Raw genomic sequence first — 22,252 nt, forward strand, 5'->3', positions numbered from 1 at the left:
GGTGGGCTCTGAGCATGAGGGGAAAGCTTGGCAGTGGGGAGGTCCCGTGTGGGCTCCAGAGACAGTGAAGGAGCAGAGGGAGGGATCCTTTAGGGCTGTCTTGGGTAAAATGGAAAGGGAGGCTGGGGGTCACATTATGGGGTCCTTGAGTACTGGGTTAAGTTTAGGCTTTTACTCTGGAGGCCAGCCACTCTCACCCATGCTGAAAACTTGGATTCTCAGGGATTCTGGTTCAGTAGGGCTGGGCTGGGGCTCAGGAACCTGTAGTTTTAACAAACACTGCACTCCAGGTGATTCTGAGCTAGTGAATGGAGGGAGGGCTCTGAAAAGCACTGCTTGGAGGGTGGGGGCTGCTGTCTATTTGGGGCTAACTTGCTAGTGGGAGGACAGCGTGCAGGGCTGATTGGGGGAGAAAAAAGAGGCAGGGAGGTCTGGGTAGCAACTATTGTGATTGTCCTGACTGGAGTAGAAAAGAACTCTCTAGAGAGAAAGGGGCAGAGCTGGAGTTGTGACAGAACTCGGACACCACCTGCCTATGGGACACAGAGGCCAAGGGAGAGGACTGATCTATGACTCCACTGTCAATTCCATCATCCATGTGTCAGCTATTTATTGAGCATCTACCTACATGTCAGGTGCTGGGGACACAAAGATGAAAGGCACAGCCTCTGCCCTCAAGGAGTCTGCAGTTTAGATGAGAAGACAGACGTGTAACCCAGTAATTACAATCAGTGTGGTCAGAGCAATGCCAGCTGCGTGCATGGGATGCTATGGGAGCCCGAGGGTGGATGGGTGGGAGCCAGCTGGGGGGCTAGGAGGCCAGGTGGGCCTCATGGAGTGGGTAGTGTTTGAGGTGAGCCTTAGGATATAAACAGATGAGGGTGAGGGTAGGACTTAAGAACTCAAGCTCTGGGGTCAAGCTTCTTGGGTTCAGGTCTTGGCTGTGAAACCTTGAGCAAAGTGGCTGCTCTGTGTTTGACATCTTCATTCACGAAACGGGGATTAATAACAGTATCTACCTCTTCGTGGTGCCGTAAGGGTGAAACCACTTAAAATAGGGTCTGGTGCATAGTCAGGTCAAATAAAGAATGTGGCCCACCATCCAGTTCTACAAGTTACTGGCTACTGCAGTTGCTGACCTACAACACACCTTGAAAGGAATTCAGGGGGACAGTCAAGATGAGCCATTCTGTGCTCTGGGAAAACAGGCAGAACAGACCCTCAGATATTTTATGAAGCCAATTTCTTGCATCTTCCCGTACTTATAAAAGCACTAAAATCATTAACTAAGATAGTTGTGCCTCGTGACAAGCAGTAACCTTCTGCCAAAATGTGTGCTTAATTGCACGTACTCTTTCTCCAAAATCACCTATATGCTGACCTCCCCTCTGCCTCTTCAGAGCAGTTCTTCAGAGCTAGCTGAGAGGCTGTCTCCCGGGCTCTAGTCCTCCGTAAGTCCCCAAATAAAAAGGAAACTCACGTTGTGCATTTTAATTTCAGTTGACAATCAGCTCTCAAAAAAATTAACCATTGTTACTAAGTGGCCAGAGAGAGGGAAGAAGGGAAAGCTGGGCAAATGCAGGTAAAGGAGTGTTAAGGTGCTAGCCGCCCTGCTTCAACTCTCTTCTCCCAGTTCCTGAGGGCGGGGATCAGACCCCCTTCATTTCCGCAGCCTGTATATCGCCAAGGAGAGGATTTCCACGAGGTGGTACCCTTCAAGCATGTGTTGAAGTGGATTGAATGATTCTGAAATGTCAAGGCCAGGTCTGGGGTGGCCGTGGAATGCAGGAGTCTGGCTGGTGTGAATGCTGGGAATACGGATGCTGAGTTCCTTTGGAGGAGACAGTGGGCAGTCACACTCCCTCTCAGCAGAAAGGGTGGTCCATCCAAGCAGCAAATGAGTTGCAATCTTCTATGCACCACCCCAGCCCTTTTCCTTTAGGGGAATTTCAGGGAGGCTGAGAAAGTGGGAAGGGGGAGGTTGGGTGAGGACCTGAAAATATCCCACCCACCTCCCCCAAAAGAAAAACTTCCAGCAGCCCTGTGACAGCTGGAGAAGAATGGACTGATGGAGGCATAGGAAGGGTTAAGTCTGCGGTGGCAGGTTCCCCCCCTTCCAGTGCTAATTACTGGTTCAGACCACATTAATAACCCAGCCACAGGGGGAGTGCACGGAGTAAATTAGCTAGTAAGTTCAAAGGGGCCACTCCCCACCTTCTTTAATTAAGAGAGAAGCTGGCAGCCGGGGCTGCGCTCAGCCTCCCTGGGGCCTTTCTGGGAAGCCGGGAGCCTCTGCCGCAGCCCAGGCAGGTGCAGTAGCAGCGCCATCTGCCAGGCAGAGTGGCCTGCACCTGCCATTAGCCCACCTGCGCTGTGGGCTGGGGTGGGGGTAGTGGGGAGCAGGTGTAAAATGTGGCCAAACCAGCATCTGAGCTCAACCCTTAGCCCTGAGAGCAGCGTGGTGCAGAGATTCAGGGCTGGGTGGAATTTGATGGGGTGTGAAGGGTGGTCCAAGTGATGCCCTGTCCCTGTCCACTCACACTCGTCCTTGTTCCTTGGACTGGCCTGAGGGCAGAATGGGGCCTTGCTTCTCCTGGGATGGGGGGAAGTGGAGAAGGGAAAAGAAAAGGTGAGATGTTTGGAGAGAGAAGGGAGCTGGCAGAGAAGGAGGCAGAGGAACGGCGCCAGGCAGGAAGGAGGGGTCTTCAGCGGGCTTTTGGAAGGCAGGGGTGAGGGAAGAGGGCGGAGTGTTGCTGGAGGGTGGGTGGGCCTCTGGGTGCCACTTCCAGGGGGCTGTGCAGGATGGGGCTGAGGGAGCAGGTAGGCCCCCACCTGAGCCCTGTCTTTGTGTCTACGTTCACCGGCGCGGTTCCCATAGAGTGGACCAGCTGCCTGCACCATCTGCCAGCCGACACCATGCCAGCCCCAAAGGCTGCCCTGGGCAGGGGAGCCCATGTGCGCCCCTCCCTTGGCAGCCAGCTTGGGCAGTGGCGCTGCCCTGTGGATGAAGACTGGGTTTGAGGCAGTGCATGCATGTGTGAAATGGAAGTACTTTACCTGCCCCAGAGGGCACTCTCATGTATGCACAGCCCCGAAGATAACTCCCTCTTCAGTATCTGTGCCCGGGGCACTTCTCTTGCCTCACCCTCATCTTGGCTCTGCTGGGAGTAGTTAGAGGGAATGGAACCTTCGATGGACCAGGGGCATGGTGCTCACAGTTGCAAGGGGGGAAACTGAGGAGGGGGGAAAAAGAAGGAGCCTATGAGATGGCTCGTGGGAGACTGGGTGGGAGGCATCTGAGGCTTTGGTAGGGTCTGCTTTTGAGGCAAAGACATACCTTCCCAGAGACTCAAAGGAAGGCTGCACAAAAAAGAAACAAAGCCACAACTGTGTTGTGTTGAGGTAGAGAGCCGGAGGCTGGAAACTCATTTCTTCATCACTTACTTAGCCAGCATTTGTTGGATTCCCATCTTGTGCACACTAATGTACCGAGCAAACGTTTATTGAGCACCTAGCCTGTGTAAGCCCCATGAGATCAGGAACACGTGCAGATGAGGACAGTGATCACGCCCTGACCATGAAAGGAACAGTCACTATTCATCTGTACGTCACATGGGAGGGAATTCCGGAAACGAGTACAACATAGGCTCTTCACTCACAGAGAGTGGTGCGTGCTGGGTGAGCAGCCTTAGTGACGCTCCAGGTCTGCTGGGTGCAGCTCCTTCCGGCCGTGTAGACGGAGATATGACATGGGAAAGCCTGGGTCTTTCCCGTGCTGTGCACCTTGTCTGTACTTACCGTCATCACAGGTGATACAAAGATGAAGGACACAGAGCTGTTTAGTGGATGCTTATTTAAATAAAAAGGTAGGAGGTCTATTTCCTAGCCAAATTAAAATAACAAACCTGGAACTGAAAGAAATTCCAGTATGTGCAACCTGCCTGGTTCAGGAAAAGGCCATGCTCCATTTTTGTTTGTATCTAAACGGTGTAGCCACATACAAGGCGAAGATGGGGTGTCTAATGATATCTTACAAAGAAGCTGTCCGATGAACGGATCAGACCACAGTGCAGGCCGGTGCTCAGGTCCCTGACTACCCAAGAGGGCCACCAGAGGGCAGCCTTGAGGCTGCTGGCTGTCCTCTTACTCTCTACCTTAAGGGGGCAGCTCCAGGCTGCCTCGCCATCCTCATCCCAGCTAAGAAGTTCTTTCTTTTCTTCTTACTCTGTAAGTGATATGACCCCACAGAGCACAGGTCCCTAGATGAGGCACAGCCAACTCACCTCTGCTGGATATGTGTCTGCATTTAGCTCTGACTTGGAGAGAAAAATAAGGTTTCATAGCTCAGAGCCTTGATCAAGTGTGGAGGCAGCTTGTGTGCATTCCTGTGGGGAGCAGCACTGTGGCAGGCTGGGCAATGTGGCATCCTTCTTCTGCGTCTGCAGGGTCTGGCCCTGGAGAACTGTGAGGATCCCATCCTCCCTTGGCAGTGGCCCTTCCTCTCCTGCCCACCAGCATCCTCTAGGAACAGAAGTAGCTGGCTGCTCTGAGGACTGGAGATGGGATTTGGGGCTGGGTGTGCTGATATCAGGCAAACCAGAGAGAGTCTGGGCTGAAGAGTGTGGGTTTCCTCTGAAAACTCTGTTTTCTCTATGTTCTTTTGGGGATTCTCTTTTCCTTTAATTTTCCTAGTAATTGTTCATTTTGGAAAATCCCAGCTCATTCTTTTATAAATTAAGGGTCTGAGGAGAGAGCGAAGTGTCTGAGAGAACAGGCCAGTGGTGTGTGAGTGAGAGTGTGTGTGTATGTGTGTGTGTGTGTGTAAGATAGGACTTCTCACGTTCCTGCGTTGAAGGACCTGTTTTTCTTTTTTATTTCCAATCCATTGTGGAGCTATACTTTGTAAATTATAATAAAAACACATTACCAAAAATAAAAATTAAAAGAGAGGTACCAAATATGAGCCCTAATTTTTATGATTATATTAAACAAACATAAAATTACTCTGTCAGATTGCTATAAAAGTTCCTAAATTTTTGCTTGCAATTGTTCTATTATCTTGCCTGGACTGGTAAATCCAATACACAGACAGCCCCCAGTCCATGGACCAGGCGTTGAGTGTCTCGGGTGTAGGGCAGGGAGGAGGGAGGTATGAAAGCTCAGGAAGCAGGTGGCCTGTGGGGACGACTGGAGATGTTTTCACTTTTTAGAAGGGGGCGACTCATTTACAGAGGGCGTGGCGGGGGCTTAGGGTCGGGGGTGCTTCCTGATTGACCAGTGAAGACCCTGTGCTTCTAGATGGTGTGTGCCTCTCAGTCATCCTGGCAGAACCAAGGAGGCAAAGGGGAGGGGACCCTGGTGTATTCTGACTGTGGATTTTGACTGGTGATGACAGAGACAGGAGGATGAGGAAGACGAAGGGTTGGGTTGGGAGGAGGGAAGGGAGAAAACAGAGTAGAAGACAAGTGAGAAAAAAGGCTAGCATGGGTTGCCTTATCCACTGTCTTTACCCAGAGCAGAACCACAGGCAATTAAGCTCCCGAAGGCAAGTGGACTGATTAACTTCCATGACGTTTGTATTTTGGAGGTAGACCAGGCTTTTAGAACTTTCATGTAATAGATAGCTAGTGGGAAGCAGCCGCATAGCACACGGAGATCAGCTAGGTGGTTTGTGACCACCTAGAGGGGTGGGATAGGGAGGGGGGGAGGGAGATGCAAGAGGGAGGGGATATGGGGATATATGTATACATATAGCTGATTCACTTTGTTATACAGCAGAAACTAACAACATTGTAAAGCAATTATACTCCAATAAAGATGATTAAAAAAAAAACTTTCATGTACTTGCAAATCGCCTGGAGATCTTATTGAAATGCAGATTCTGATTCAGCAGATCTGGGCATCTGCATTTCTAATAAGCTCAAGGGGAAATGCAAGACGTTTGCAGCTCTGAGGGGCCAAGAGTGCTCTGAACAAGCAGACTTCTTGCTAGGGGAGGAGGGTACCAGAGTTGCTAACTCGGACCTCACTCCCCATGATTCCAGTGCAGAGGCCTGCAAGCTGGGGCCAGGGCCTCACAGGAGCAAACATATAAATCCTTCACTGGGCACTCTGGCTGTGGACTGGACTGGGACTCCCCTCCCTTCCCACCCCCTGCCCCGGCAACTCTACCCCTTCCTCGCCCTCTCATCTCCCTCATCACCAGTCAGGTCCACAGGGAGTCCATTCTCCTTGAATAAACCAGACCAAATTATCAGGCAGCCCAAATGATTGCTACTGATGAAAAATATGAAACAAATTGATACACCTTTATTACCAAATAGATTCTACAACCATGTATCTTTTTAAACATGTAAGGGGTAACAGAGTTTTCTGATGTGCTCCGCAAACAGGGCTTCTGGCTGCTGGGCTGGGGAACTGGAGGACCACAGAAGAGGCTGGGGTCCCCTGGTCTCCTGGGGAGCGCTGGGGGCTGCGGATGGCTGTGTGTCTTGGGGGAAGGAGATGCCATCACTAGCAGAGGACCCCCTCGCAGTCACCAACGAGATCTTGCTGGGTCCTGCTTCTTCTGTTCAGCCCCTTGGTTGGAACCTCACTGAGCTGAGGGCGTCTCACCTCAGCGTAGATGACAGAAATGTCCTGTGGGAGAGTCAGGTCAGGGTGAGGAAGCAGACGTCACACAGAGAATGAGCAAAGAGCAGGGGTCCCATCTCACCGTTTCCCGCTGGGCTGACTGGGCAGGCCTGGCTGTGGGGAAGAGCAGCAGTAAGGTTAGGGCACTGCGTTCACGGGGTGTCCCCTTCCCGCCTCCTCGTGGCACCTTCCTTCAGAGAGCACGGGCCGGCCAGGGTGGGGGGCTGCTCCCCCTTTTACTTCTCAGGGCTTCTCACTCTCAAGCTGAAAGCAGGTGGGCCTGGGAATCAGGAGACCCCAGCTGTGTGACCGGAGGCCAGTCACTTGGCCTCTGAGTCTCAGCTGCTTCAACCAGGAAAGGGTGGTGGTGTTGACAGTGACTGCCTTGCAGGATTACGGTGTGAAGCAAGAGATAAGATGCCCAAGATACTTGTAGAATAACTCCTCCATTAGACAGCCACTCTGCACCAGGCAACCATTTAGCTGTGAAAATTATATAGCTGATCTATCTAGTATACTGCTAACAGAACTATAATTCTGTGTATCCAGTCTCACCTCAGTCTTGCCAAGTAGGGGGTATTGATGCCTTCTCACAGTGGGAAGAGAAAACTGAGGCTCAGCGAGGTGAATAACTCTCCACAGTCACTTCCATAAGAAGTGGAACCGTAGGCAAATATTGAATCTTTGTGAACGTGAAGCATTCTCCCACTGATAAAAGATCCAGTATCCCCTCTTCTACGCATCTTGGAACATAACGGCTCTCCTTACTCTGGGTTTCAGATCCCTGCACCCACCCAACAGGGAAAGCCTGCTCAGAGCTTGAGCTGCAAGCAGACTGTCCCAGACCCCACCCCTGCCCCGAATCATGCTTTCACCCTTGTTGCCTGCTAGGATTAAAAGGATCACATTTTCTTATTTCCCTTATTTTGCCAATGAAAACCATAGAGTCTGAGGTTGGCTTCATTTTTCCTTTCTTATGTTCAAGTCCTCATTGTGACCCTTCTCAGGAAGGAACTGGACCCACGTGTGCTTTCCCATCTGCTTGGCAATGCTCTGGCCAGCAACCAGTCAGGTCCTGGGAGAAGTGCCCTGAGTCCAAGAGACTTTCTGGCTGTCTACTTTCCCTAGTGCCCTTTATGGGTGGGAGCAGAGTCCCTAGACTGACTCAGATCCATTTGACAGACCAGGAATTGAAATCTCAGCACAGGTGAGACATAAAACAAGCTCCCTATTTTTGAACACCTATTGCATACCAGACAATCTTTATGGATTCTAGAACCCAGGTTCTATTCCTAGCCATTCATAATAATCTTACAAAGTAGGCACTATCTACACTTTATAGATTAGGCTCGGAGAGCTTAAATAACTTGCCCACAGGCACACAGTGAGTACACAGAATCAAGTTTTGAACTCAATTCTGACTGACTCCACATTCCACAGAACTCAATTCTGACTGACTCCCGCATTCCTCTCATGATTCCACGTTGCCTGTTTGTCTGTTAGAGAGTGGACTAGCCTTCCCCGTGCCTGCTGTCTTGACTCTGGTATCTGTGGCCGGGGTTCATGGTCTTTATGGCTTCCTCTTAGAGCTGAGGCTGTCCTGTTTAGACTTACACTCAGGGTCAAAGACAAACTGTATCATTCTTTTTCTGTTTTTCCTTTGTTGCTCCACATTGCTCAGAAAAGGGCAAAAAAAAAAAAAAATTTCTCCCTAGTTGGGATGGTAACAGTGGAGGTGTGGTGGAGATGATGTAGATGATGGTGATTATGGTGGACATAGCACTGTTTGTGGTGATGGTAGTGAAGGAGGAGATGATGGTGGTGGTGGTGAAGGTGGCCGTGGTCAGGGTGACGTTGGTGGTCATGGTGATGTTGGTGGTCAGGGTGATGTTGGTGGTCAGGGTGATGACAGTTGTCATGGTGATGTTGGTGGTCAGGGTGATGTTGGTGGTCAGGGTGATGACAGTTGTCATGGTGATGATGGTGGTAGTGATACCTCACCCTAGGCCCCAAACTTCCCCTTTACATTAGCAAAGATGTCAAGTTTGACCTGAGATCACTCACCTTTCACTCTCCTTTGGGACCGTACGTACCACAGAGCAGACAACCCCTTCATCCTTCTCATTCTGGCAATGAACTGAAAGAAGGAGCGCAGCTGCAGCTTGAATAGGACCCACCTGCTCTCCCACCTCAAGACCTAGAAACACTTATGGAGGGAAGCTAATTAGGGGCTGTTATGGTGATAGATAACTGGCAGTGGGAAGCAGTTATTACTGTGGGATATCCATCTTGGTAGGAGGTGCCTGACCCCTGCAGCAGATTCTAGCATCTTCCCCAGCCCTGACATTGTTTAAACTAGAGGTTGGCAATCTTTTTCTGTAAAAAAGGTAGTGAATATTTTAGGTTTTGCAAATACCTGGCTCTGTAGTGTGATAGCAACCACACATGACACATACACAATGCTCTTTACAAAAATACTTGGTGGACCAGACTTGACCCATGGTCAAATTTGCTAACCCTTGGTCTACACTTCCCTCTTGGGGGCTGGGATCCCTTCCTGCTTCCCTCTCCCACCACCAGCTCCATGCACTGGCCCCTTAAGCTCTCCCCAGAAGCCATCTGTTTCCTTCCCCAGATGACTCTGGTTCCTGAGACTCGGGCTCATGAGGCCTTCTTTCTCATGACTCCCCTTAAGAGGCCTTTCTCTGCCTTTATGGACAGACACTGGTGCTACTGCAAGTCCTTACCATTGACATACAGTGGGTATTCCTCTCCACCTGTGGCTGGGGGCAGATTCTGGGGTGGAAGGGGCCCTAGGAGATGCAAAGGCACAATTCACTGAATGCCCTCAGAGAGCAGGGTGGACAGTGGGGACAGAGAGGCTGAGAGAAAGAATGTCAGTTACCTTTAAAAATTGTATAAAAAATTAAACTAAAAAACAAAAAAAGAATGCCAGCAGAGGTTGCTGGAGGTCTGAGGCTGGTTTGTTAATGAGGGTTAATTCACAGGTCTGGACACGGTTAACTTTTTTTTTTTTTTTTTTGCGGTACGTGGGCCTCTCACTGTTGTGGCCTCTCCCGTTGCGGAGCACAGGCTCCGGACGCGCAGGCTCAGCGGCCATGGCTCACGGGCCCAGCCACTCCGCGGCATGTGGGATCTTCCCTGACCAGGGCATGAACCCGTGTCCCCTGCATCGGCAGGCGGACTCTCAACCACTGCGCCACCAGGGAAGCCCTGGACACGGTTAACTTTTATGGGATGTTTCCTTTGAAAAATACCCCAGAGGGGAGGATGGCTCCACGGGAATCACAAACTGGGAGGAAGCAGGGTCAGAAAGGATGGGTCACATCCTTGCATCGAAAAGGCTCAGACCCACCAGTCAGGCTGCTTTTCAGAAGGAGGAAAAGCTAATAACTTTGACAACATACCATGTGCCAGAAACAGGGCCAGGGAATTCAAATACAGCGTCTACTTAATAGCAAACCTCCTTACCCGGGGACAAGCACAGAGCTGGATGCCACAAAAGCCCCCCTACCTAAATCTTTGGGGTCTGATGTTCTTCACAACCACCTTGCAAAGGTTGATACTGTGATTTCCATGTTTTAGATGAGGCGACTAAGGTTGGGAGAGGCGACTTCTTCGAGGTCACACAGAAAGTGGTGGAGACAGAATCTTAATCCAGTGTGTACACTTTTTCTCCACGAGCATGCTGCCTCTGTGAAAGCAGGCGTTTCCAGAACTTTAAAAATTAGCTCTTGGGATAGGAATTGGGTCACAGGTGGATGTTGGGTCACCTGGCTCATGCCTGGTGTCCAAGAAATATTCATTAGCTCTAACAGCAAGGAAGCATCAGAGTTGCCAGGTAGCACCTTTGGACATGGCTCCTCCTGTGAAACCAAGAGGGCATTTGTGGAGACTCAGAGAGGCCTCTGATGCTCGTTTGTCAAGGCTATGTTTCTGAGTCTCCATTCGTGAAGAGCTCTATGACTTTGATGGAGCTGTGTTTTATGGGAGGTGTGACAGTGGGAAATGAGATGAACACTTTTAAGCAAACAACCAGGACTTGCACACTTAGGTAACTGCTACTTCGAAGTAGACCTCCTGTATGACCACATCCTTGTCCTAGTAATTCCATAATTGGTCAAAATGTCTTGAACCTTGCCTTCAGAGATACAGTCTGTGGAATATCTTCAGTGGTGGCACATTTGTGTTTGCTGAGGAATGGATATGCTGTCTGGAAATGGTTAAGGGTCTTCTAAAGCTGGGCATGAAGAAAAAAGCTGTTGGACTGTGTTTCTTGTGTGGCTATGGAATTGGGCCTGAAGGTGGTTTTCTGAGTGACATTCTAAGGAAGGTTGTGTGCCCCTGAGCTTCTGAGGTGATAGGCCCACCACCAGGAGTCTTATTTTCATGAGAGACAGGTTCCTTAACAAAATGGGGCCCAGGTGCTCCCAGACTGGAAGTAGGGGTGGGGTAGGGGAGTGGGAATGGGTGGGGAGGCAAAATTGCTACATGAAGAGGGACGCTCCTTTGTTCCCTGTGAAAGGCATCTTCCTCTTGAAGATCTTTCACCAGTGACTGTTCCTCCACCATCTTGTTTGGGCCTGGGAGGGAGATGGCTGTACTGTGTTGCTTTGCCTTTAACTCTCTGACCCAGAGGTGAGTGGGCAGAAACACCCATGCTATTGAGACCAGGCTGGCTTTATGACAGGTGCAGAGATAGTAGAATTCACAGACCTTCAGTTCATGGTCCCCTACTCCAGCTGCTTCCTCATCTAACTCTGGGCCTGGCTCCATCTTTCTCCCACTGCACAGGTATACCTTAAAGCAACTCTGGCCTGCCTTCATGAAATCTAGACTCAAGACTAAAGGAAAGGAGAGATGAGAAGTTAGATGGACAAATCCTGCTAAATTAAAAAGGGGAGAGGAAGTCGGAGCCTGGCTCAAGCCCTAACTGGGATGCCTGGTGAGGTAGTGGGTCTAGGGCTGGGGAGAGATGCTTTCAGGTATCCTGGCTGATGGCCAGGGAAGACTACTTGGATTGCAGGACTGGGTGGTCTTCCTCAAAGAACAGTCTATTAGCTCTCAGAATTCATCACAGATTCCTTAACTGAGGGAGCTGCCAACTTGAAAAAGCAAATCTAGCTGGAGGTCTATGAGAACAATTACTTTTGCCCTTGGCAAGTGGAAAATAAAAATATTGCCCCCAGGGAGGAAGAAGTAGGTGGATTTGAAGCCCTAGGAATAAACTGGCACCAGATAGCTTTGGCACTGGGAGCCATTCCCTTCAACACAGCCCCAGGCAAACAAGGCTTAGAATAAACTTGTAGCCACCAAAGGTGATTGCTTTGAAAGCCAACATTTGTGCTTAATTATCATGACTGTGACAGGAAGAAGAGGAGAGTCTGGGATTTCAAAACCAATAGGTGACCTAGAAATGCCATTTATCTGATTATTTTCACTTATTTCTCCCTATAGAATTCTCTCCCTATAGAATTTCTCTCATCTGAATTTTAGCTAAACTTTTGGCCTCTCCCTGCTGTGGCCTCTCCCGTTGCGGAGCACAGGCTCCGGACGCGCAGGCTCAGCGGCCATGGCTCACCGGCCCAGCCGCTCCGCGGCATGTGGGGTCTTCCCGGACCGGGGCACGAACCCGTGTCCCCTGCATCGGTAGGCGGACTCTCAACCACTGCGCCACCAGGGAAGCCCTTAGCTAAACTTTTTATGACTCTGATCAGAGGAATTACAGAATGGATAACAGGAGCAAAGGCAGTTTGGGAACCTGCCGGGGTGATGCGCTCAGAACAGAATGAGAATGTACTGAGTACCCACTCAGTGCCAGGCTAATACATCAGGTATGAGACAGATGTCACCTCACTAACTCAGACCTTACAACATCCCAAGAGGGAGACATTTAGTGAAACCTGAAAGGAGCTGGCCCAAGGTTACTGAATTAGCAAATAGCAGTGCTGGGACCGGGCTATTCCCCAGTGCTCTCCACCACACTTCCTTCCTGATGAGTTGACAGCCATGGACTCTCACCCAGGGCACACCACGGCACAGAAGTGTGTATGCGTGAGCATGCACGTGCACTGGAGTTCTCACGTCTTCTTTCTCCTCCGCTAAGCAGACTGGAGCTCTGCTGACTTTAACAAGAGGACTGGAGGCCTTGGGTTTGTTCAGTATATTCACAGCCACAGACTGTCTTCCAAATGTGAAGGACGTTGATCTACACCTCGTTTGGCTTGTAAGAAATCCTGTTTGTGCCTTTATTCATGCCCCAGTGGGCAGGAGTGTGTCTGTGCGCTCTCTGGGTGATTGGGCGTGTGAGACACTGTGTCTGTGTGTGTGAGCTCTGGAAGCTGTAAGTGTCCCTCCTGGGGCCCCTTTGTATGACGTGTGAAGAAAAGTCCCTCCTCTTCCCAATACCCAGAAGTAAGCGGTTGGTCCTGTCAGCCTCTGGCTTTCCAATGGCTGGGCTGTACCTGGCATAGGGATTCGGCATTCAAGAAAGCCAGAAAGAGTTACTGACTGGTTTTTCTCCGGGGTCTGAAATACCCTAGAAGTGCAGCAGCAACGACCATCATGCCAAGCAGGCTTGCAGGCAAACAGGGAACCAGCCAGTTGTTGCTAGTGGGGGCAGATAAGACCCGAGGACCTCGGGGGTGAGTAGGGGTGACCATGAGCATTGAGGATGAAATTAACAAACGCACCCCAGACTGGCACAGGAGAGGCAGAGTGGTTGGCATTAGTGGGAACCCCCTGGCCTGAAGGAGCCTTGCCAGTGGGAATGAGGGGCGGATCAAAGGATGTCCACGTGGATGGGCAATTCCATGGAAGACCATGTGGCCCTCCCTCCACGGTGCCCCTCACTCCCTGTGGACTTCATGAAGACCATGTGGCCCTCCCTCCACGGTGCCCCTCGCTCTCTGTGGACTTCATTGTTTCCCTGCCGGGTTCAGTGGACAGGTGCTCCAAGCGGGGTCCATGCTCAGGCAGTCATGCAGTGCCTGCCCTGTAGCCAGCATGGTGGGAGGAGCACAGAGGAGTGAGATCTGACCCTGGCCAGCTTGCTGGGGCTCACAGCCCAGTTGGGGGACAAGACCTACCATCCACGGAGAGTGTCTCAGCCTCGCTTGTCTCTTTGGAGACGCTGTTCTCAGCCTCGCAGGTGTAGGCCCCGGCATCCTGCTCTGACATCACCGGGAAGAGGAAGGAGACGGCTCCACCATGGGGAGCCACGTGGTTCCGCAGGGTGTCCCCATTGAGGTAGAATGAGGATCGGAGGGGAGGAGCTCCGCAACTCGGCTGGTGGGTCTCAAGGTGAGCAGAGGACGGGACACAGGAACCGGGGCAGCACACAGTTGGAAGGGTCAGCGGGACCCCCCAGGCTCCTCCCTTAGGGACCCCTCCCCACATTCCCAGGGGGCCCCACTGCCCAGGCCCCTGGGGAGGGTTTCCCCGTCCTCCCCTTACCCCACACCCTGACCTCCAGCTGGGGACTCTGTTTCTGGACCCAGCCACCCTCAAGGGCCGCCTCGCACCAGTAAAGCCCGGAGTCTCCCTCCTCGGCTGCTGGGATGCAGAGTTCTGGGTGGAGGCCCCTGTCCTGCAGGGTGTGGCCCTCCTTGTGCAAGGAGAAGAGGAGCTGCCGGGCTGACCTCTGGCTCCCCTCACGGGGGAGTGGGCTCCGGGCTCCCCCCACGGAGCTCACGAGAGGGGTGGGCTCTCAGCACAGGAGGCAGGAAGAGCTCTGGGAAGAGGCAGCCCGCAGCTCAGGAGGGGAGCCCTGGACATCGAGGCGCCTGGAGTCTGAGGTGAGGTCTGAGCTTCGGCACATCCCAGGCCCTGCCCTGTGCCTGTGGGAAGTGCTGTCACTGTCTCCCAGCACCTGGCCTCTCATCCCACACACCAGCTCTGAACCGACTCCCACAGCCCTGAGCCCCTCTGGGGTCCCAGAAGGCCAGAGACAGAAGGGCCTTAAAGGTCACCTAGTGCCCAGAGGAGAAGAGTCTGGCTCAGGGTCTCAAGGGGAGGAGCAACAGGGCTGGTTCTTTCCCCACAAGGCATCTTCCCCCCCTTCCCTGGCTCCAGACATGCCCCATGGGGGGTGGCAGGGCATGTGGACAGCATCCTGGACATCTCAGGGCCCTGCAGATTGGCCCAGCATCAGGGGAAGCCAGAGAGAGGGGCGCTGCCCAGAGCGCTGCTGACCTGTAAGACCAGACCCCTGAGCAGCACCCTTCCCGCTCCCCCCAGTCCCCCAAGTTGTGACTCACCTTGGACTTGAACCATGACAGTCCTTGAGGTTCGTCTGCCCACATATTGCATGTATGTCACCTGTCCAGTGCAGCTGTACCAGCCACTGCTGTTCACTGTTGCTGTTCCCGTGGACAGAGTCTGGCTGTCCTTAGAGAGATGGAGGAATTTTCCGTCCCTGTAGAATTTCACCTGGGACAGTGCTGCGTTCCTCCTTCCCCAGCAGCGCAGAGTCAGGATATCCCCTTCAAACACGGGGTCTGGCTGCACTTGGAGGCTGAGCCAGACTGTGAGACACAGGAGCAGGTCCAGACCCTGGAGCTGCAGGTCCCTCAGTCGCCCAGGCTAATGCCTCCCGCAGCCTAGTGCCTCCCGCAGCCCTCCCTGGGATGGAGGATCCTGGTCAGCTCCTTCACAGCCGTCACTGTCTCCCAGGCCTTCACGCCAGCCCACAGCAGGGCTTCTGCTTTCCTGCACCCCTCCTTCCTCTCTCCTTCCTCTGCCCTTCTCCTCTATTCCCCCCCTCCTCTCCCCTCCTCTCCCTGTGCCTTCTCTCTGGCCTCTTTCCCTCCTACCCTCCTTGTCTCCTTTTTCTTTTTTTTTGGCTGTGACCAGAGATCTAACCCGTGCCCCCTGCAGTGGAAGCGCGGAGCCTTAACCGCTGGACCTCCAGGGAAGTCCCCCTCCTTGTCTCCTTTTATACTGCATTTTCCTCCGTCACCTTGACAAGGCTGAGTCAAGTTGGATTCCTTCCATCTCTTGTTCTGCTTCATTCCTCCTTATTAGAGTCTCACTCCCCTAGATTGGTTTCTTTTCCTCTGGTGACTCCAGTGCAGCTCTTTCTTCAGCGTCCACCTCTGATGGTAGCTGCACCCCTGTCCGCCAGAGAGGAGCTGGAGGGGTGGGTGTTGGACATGCCACGGCCTGGGCTCACTCCCTCCTGCTTCCCTCATCAGGCTTCCCCAGGCCCAGCCTCCGTCGGCACTCCCAGCAGTGAGGTTCATTTCCACCACAGTCGTGGTGCAGGATCTGTCATTTCTGTCCTCATTTCTAAAATGCATTTTATGTCCTGACATGGACAAGAAAAGAGCTCCTGGGGACCCAGCATCACCTGCAGGGCAATCCCAGGCTGGCCTGGCCCCAGGACATACTCCTTTGATCCCAGACAGCCTCAGAAGCCTGGGAGTAGTGATGAGTAATCAGATAGGGAGCCCTGAGGAGAGTCCCAGAACATCCTGCCTTTGTCTGGATCCACCTGGATCCCTAGACCCCATTCCCCTCCCCCTAGACTAGGGAACGATGCTCACAGCACAGCTGAATAATGGGTCTTTCTTCCCTGGCTGCTTTTTCTAGCAGCACTAACTACTGGTTTAGATTTCCCTCCCTGGCATACACAGAACATGTCCTTGGAGGTCAAGATGTTTCTAGGCCAGAGTTTCCACCTACTTGACAGAGGCTCCATGGAGTTCAGTGGGACAGGATGGGCGGGAGGGCAAAGGTAGCCAAGAGAGAAAGAAGGAAGGTCCACAGAGAAAGATGCCTGCTTCTTTGAACATTAGAGGGATGGAAGGGAGTCCAGAGCCCTGATGAATGGAGGTTACAGGAGCTCCAGAGCCACACTGAGAGGAGGAGATTGAAGCCATTGCTACTTGTAAGGGAGCCGGACAGTGGCCTAGAGCCATTCTTCTGGGACTTGAGTCACCCTATAACTATCCTCAGCCTGAGAGAGTAGAGTGCTGGGTTTTTCCTCTTCCTGGGCATTAGTGAAGACTCCTGAGGAAGAAGCCTAGGCAGGTGCTGCTCTGAAGATGTTTCTGGGGGACCCAATGGCCCTGACTTTTCCCCGTCCATTAAGTTTTGGCCCAGAGACACACTTGGAAATGAAAGAGACATAGACAAGACTCACCAGTTTTCCCTACACAGGGAACTGCAAGAGAACAAAGTGATAGAATTCGATTAAGTAGCAGAAAAAGCTTTCTGACAAGGAGGACTGTCACCTTATAAATGGGTGCTAACATCCATTCAACCAGTCAACCACCCAGCCCCCTAAGCATCTAACTATCTAAGCTGCCCAACCGCTCAGTCACCCAGCCGCTCAACACCCAGCCACCCAACTATCTAACCACTTAACCACCCAGTCACCCAGACATCCAGCCCCCCAGCCACTCAGCCACTCAACTTTTACGGTGGACCTGCTGCCTAGAATCCTTTACCCTATCTCAGTTCAAATGCCACCTCCTTAAACAGGTCTTGCTGGGGGCCCCCAGTCAAAAGAATTCTCTTCCATCACTATCACAATACCCTATTGTATTACCATCAGAGCACTTATCACCGTTTGAAATTATCTTATCATTAAATTGCCTACTTGTTATCACCTGTCTCCCTCTGTCTAGAATGTAAGTCCCATGAGACCAGGTACTCTGCCTGTCTTGTTCACTGCCCTGTTACCTATGCCTAGTGCCTGTGCCTGGATCGTGGTCTGTGTTTAATAAGCATATACTGAATAAATGCATGAATGCTTTCCTTTGTGCCCACTCATGCAGGGCAGGGAACAAAAATAGAAAACATAGGACTAGATTCTTACACTAACATGCCGAGGGTCCAATTTACACCTCCAGAAGAACTCAGACAGCAAAGGCAGGACCTGATTCCTGTGGTCCGTCTGTCCACAGAGCTCTGGGGAATAGAGTATGGGAGTGATCAGAGGAAAGAGGTGAGATTTCCCTGGAGGTCGTGGGACATGGACGGGCAGCTCGGACGGATAAGAGAAGTATCAGCGGGCCAGCGCATCACACACTGCGTTGCACCTTGCATGCATTGCACTAATGCTTCTAGAGGAACCAATGTTTGAGGAGAACAGGTGGCCAGGAAAGAGAAGCCAAACCACAAAATGATGACAGATGAAGTGAGGCAGGTGTGATCAGTCCAAGGGATGGAGGACCCTAAACTGAGGGGCACAGTTGCATATAAAGCAGTGGAGCGTATTCTGGGCTTTGGGGCAAGGGGTGAAATGATGAATGGTGTAGGCCTGAGTGCACTCAGTCCAGCTTGTCCCCAGGCATTTACCTGTGCCCTTCATTGTTGGGTGCTGTGCAGAACCCTGAGAAATGCAAGAATGGCCTTGGAGGGGGTGGGTGAAGACCCCCTCAGCAGATGTTTGGCATGTTCATTCACAGGCTGTCATCCTTGCTGTCCACGTGACCTGGGACACATTCTCTACCTACTCAGGTTAGCTCACCTGCAGGTTCTCAGTGTGTGCAGAATCTCTTTCTTACCATCCCTCCATCCCTCCATGTCTAAACACATCTTCTATGAGCTTGGTGTAGTGGAGAGCATGCAGGCTTTGGAACCAGACGACCTGGACTGGACTCATGAATCTGTCTCTTTCTATGTGACGTTGGACAAGTTGTTTAAAGTTCAAGAGCCTCCAGTTCCTGGTTCTGTCTGCATAACAGAAAAGATAATAGTCATTTTTCCCTTACAGAGTAGTTACATAGATTGTATCAACCCTCTGCCTGGGAAGGTGGTTACTACATTGACTGAAAGCAGAAAGAAGGCCTGACCTCAGAGTGACTAAGTAAGACCTTACTGGGTAGTGATGCCTCCCCTTCCTTTCTCTTCTCCCCTGGAAAACGATTTTGCAGCTACAAAGCGAGGAACAGACAGGGTTGAGGGGACTGACGACTATAACAAGAGAGAAGGCATCCAGGGAGCATAGGTACTTCAAATGAGCTCGTGTCCCCAGATCCTGATGACTGGCTGTCCAGGGCACTGCAAGACCTTGGGGTTGTGACTGCAGGACCACAGTGTATAATCAAGACAGCCGCCAACTGGGGACAGAGTGGGCGACACCTCCCTACAGCAGTTCCTATAAAGAAGACCCGAGGGCCTCAGTGAGCTGCAGGCTGAAGATGAGGTGACAGTGTGATGAGATAGCTGAGAGCTATTGTTACGCTAAGTCGCACAACAGAGTCCCGAATGATGCAGGGAGCAGCCCCACTGAGCTCGGCACTCAGGCCACTATGGGAGGGATGAGAAAGCCCAGCTCCTGGCCCACTGACAAAGCCCTCAAGATCAAGCAGACTAGGACAATGACCAGAGTCTAGAAAGCATTTCCTATTACAGGAATTGGGAGACATTTATCTGAGAAAGACGGGAGAGAGTACACAGGGATACACAGTGGCCTTCAAGTACTTGATGGACTGAGCTTAAAAGAAGGGAGAGACTTGTTACTTCATAGGGCAGAAGTGGAACCAATTCACGGAAGTTAGATCGGAGAGGCAGGTTTCAGTTCAACATGAGGAACTATGTCACGGTCGAGTTCTACCACGTTGGAACATGTTGCTTTGCCAAGCTGTGGCTGCCATGCAGCTGGGAGGGTCGTGCGTCACAGATGCTGTGTTTGCACATGGGGGGTGGGTTCCAGTATTGCGAGTGAAACTGGCTAATGCCCAGCTCAGAGGAAGATCAAGGTTCATCTCCTAAACTTTAAATACATCTTTAGCATACAGCCATGTACCAGCATGTTCAATGTCAGGGCTTCTAGCCTCTTGAATCCCTGATAGCCAATACTAATAATAGGCACCATTTATTGTGTGACCATGTCCTGCCAGGCACTTTACATGAATTTTATCTTCTAGTTTTACCTGATTAGAATCCAACTATACCCAGACTAGAGGTAGTGAGGTAGAATGGAGAAAGCACGGGGTTTGACATCATATGAACTTGGGTTTGCATTGTTACCAGGGTAATTGTGCTCTTGTTAGCAGCGTAATTCTAGGCAAGTTTCTTAAACATTTTTGAACCTCAGTTTCCTCAACTGTTTAATAGAGATAAAAAAAAAAACCCTGCCCTATAACGTCCTGAAGGTTAGATGAGATAATGTATGTACTACAAAGCAGGTATTCAGTGTTTTGTTTTCTCTGTCTCTCTGTCCACATCTGAGAGGAAATAGCAGCTCTACCTTTACGGTAACTCCGTTCCTACACATTTAGCCATGGGGTCTGAATCTTAGGCTGGCTTTCTGGGGTCCTGAGCCTCAGGTGTGACTCAGTCCTGCCTGGGTTCCCCATACTCTGTCCACTAGTCAGCCAGTCACTGACTCTCCCTCCCTCTTCCTTTGCTCTCTCCCATCCAGATCCTGGGGTAGGAAACTCTTAGACTTTATCTAGTCAAGTCCAAGGGCTGTTCCTTTCACAAGGAAGTGATTTGCCCTTGGCAACCTCTCCTCTGGGGTGTATCCGGGCACGAGGCCATCCTGTCCCTGCACTAACGTGAGCACTGACCTTCTCACTTGTCCAAACGGCCATTCATAGAACACACAGGGCAACACGGTGATGTCGGGGAAGGAAGAGCCCTGAGTGAAACAGGTGTTTTCTTCCCAGGGGATAAACGCCCACAAACTCTGTCTAGGAAGCAAGTGTATTTAGGAATGGTTTTGCTTTTCTGGTTCAATGAAAACAAACAAACTTCTGGGACCAAGTTTAAAACAAAAAGTGAGTCAACTCAGAAACCGTAAAGCACTATGTGCCCACACTTGTTCCTTTTAAGTGTAGCAGGGGGACAGTAGATGAGCCTGAACCGAGCCTGGGCCGAGCCTGAGCCGAGCCTGGGCCGAGCCTGAGCCGAGCCAGAGCCGAGCCTGAACCGAGCCTGGGCTGAGACTGGGGGAGCCTGAGCTGAGCCTGGGCTGAGCCTGGGTTGAGCCTGAGCCGAGCCTGAGCCTGAGCCGAGCCTGAGCCGAGCCTGAGCCGAGCCTGAGCCGAGCCTGGGCCGAGCCTGAGCTGAGCCTGGGGGAGCCTGAGCTTGAGCCTGGGCCGAGCCTCAGCCGAGCCTGAGCCGAGCCTGAGCCGAGCCTGGGCCGAGCCTGGGCCGAGCCTGAGCCGAGCCTGGGCCGAACCTGGGCCGAGCCTGGGCCGAGCCTGGGGGAGCCGAGGAACTCACCCCACTACAGTCCTCTGCCTGGAGACCAGTCCCTGCAGTCACTGGCAGGGGCGACTGGCCCGGGGGTGCTCAGAGCAAGGAGAGTGGTATAGATTCAGAAGAATGGAATTGAACCTTCATATCGGTCCCCATGGACCAGTCAGACCCAAATCAGAACACCCCCGCCACCCTCCACAATAGAGAGAGGGTGTAGGCAGAAGAAGAATGGTCAGTTTGAAGGGAGCTTTGGACACTTAGAGCATAAACCTCTCGACCAGGTGTGAAACCCAGTCATTGGTGACTGGTTCTAAGAAAAAGCTGAGGCTTCGGGGCTTCCCTGGTGGCGCAGTGGTTGAGAGTCCGCCTGCTGATGCAGGGGACACGGGTTTGTGCCCCGGTCCGGGAAGGTCCCACATGCCGCGGAGCGGTTGGGCCTGTGAGCCATGGCCGCTGAGCCTGCGCGTCCGGAGCCTGTGCTCCGCAACGCGAGAGGCCACAACAGTGAGAGGCTCGCGCACCGCAAAAAAAAAAAAAAGCTGAGGCTTCATAAAAACGTATCTCCTTATAAAACCCCATGTTTTGCTCCTGTTGCTGACAGAAATGCACGGAATTGCTTTTTTCCCATTTCCCCGATCTCTTCTCTTACATTCTGGCAGCCTCCTTCCCTTCTATAATATCGTTTTCCTTTCAAAATAGCCCTGATGGATATTTTAACCCGATTTCACAGGGTAAAAGTGTCATTGGGTCTCAGCATGTGATTTCTGCCTCCCTAAATTAGCTCTGATACATCGAAGGGTTGCCCTTCCAGGAGCCAGGAAAATGGGATAGGAAACACCAGGACTCCCCTACGTCTCCATGTCCATCACTCTCATCCCCATCACTCTCAGGCATGCCCATGTGCACGCACTTGTCTCAAGCTCCAGCCATAAACCCACTTGAACTAGGAAAGGTGAAATAAGGAACTTCGCGTCTTAGGAACGACTCACAGTCTTTGGTGCCCAGAAGAGGATGCTGGCGCTTGGTGACTTACCGAAGAGCAGCGCAACTGTCCAGAGCAGCATGGGGCCTGGCCTGGCGTGGAGGAGGGAACCCGGGGCAGACTGAAGGCCGGGGTGAGACTGGGAGGGACAGCATCTAGGCCACAGGCACAGGGGTGGGTGGGTGACCCTCTCTGACATGGGTGGTGTTAGTGCTTGATAATCTAAATACGGGAAGTGGGGAAGAAACTTTAAAAGCTCAAATTGGTATTTCTTCTTTGGTAGAAGGAGTGTTACAACCAATGAATTTTCTTGACCGTAAAGCATAAAGGAGTCAGGTAAGCGACAAGCAAGCACTTTTGGATGCTCTCTCTGTGGTTTGAAAAAGCTTATGCTAGGAACTAGGGTGGGACAGGGCTGTGGAAAGACCCAAACACTGCCAGAATTTGCTTGGCCTCAGC

General features: G+C 51.8%; 1 protein-coding gene across 1 annotated transcript; it reads right to left on the reverse strand.

Moving 5' to 3' along the window:
* Nucleotides 1-6,513: 6,513 nt before the first annotated feature.
* On the reverse strand, nucleotides 6,514-21,875 carry FCRL6 (Fc receptor like 6; the record flags this gene model as incomplete). Its single annotated transcript, XM_082833688.1, is given in 11 exon segments — nucleotides 6,514-6,639; nucleotides 6,716-6,824; nucleotides 8,362-8,629; nucleotides 9,381-9,446; nucleotides 13,166-13,291; nucleotides 13,743-13,934; nucleotides 13,937-13,981; nucleotides 14,110-14,361; nucleotides 14,913-15,179; nucleotides 16,799-16,819; nucleotides 21,845-21,875. Coding segments are annotated over 11 exon segments (1,503 nt in total).
* Between the last annotated feature and the right edge of the window lie 377 nt (nucleotides 21,876-22,252).

Source organism: Leucopleurus acutus, assembly GCF_964270905.1.
Source record: "Leucopleurus acutus genome assembly, chromosome: 2".
NCBI lineage: Eukaryota > Metazoa > Chordata > Mammalia > Artiodactyla > Delphinidae > Leucopleurus > Leucopleurus acutus.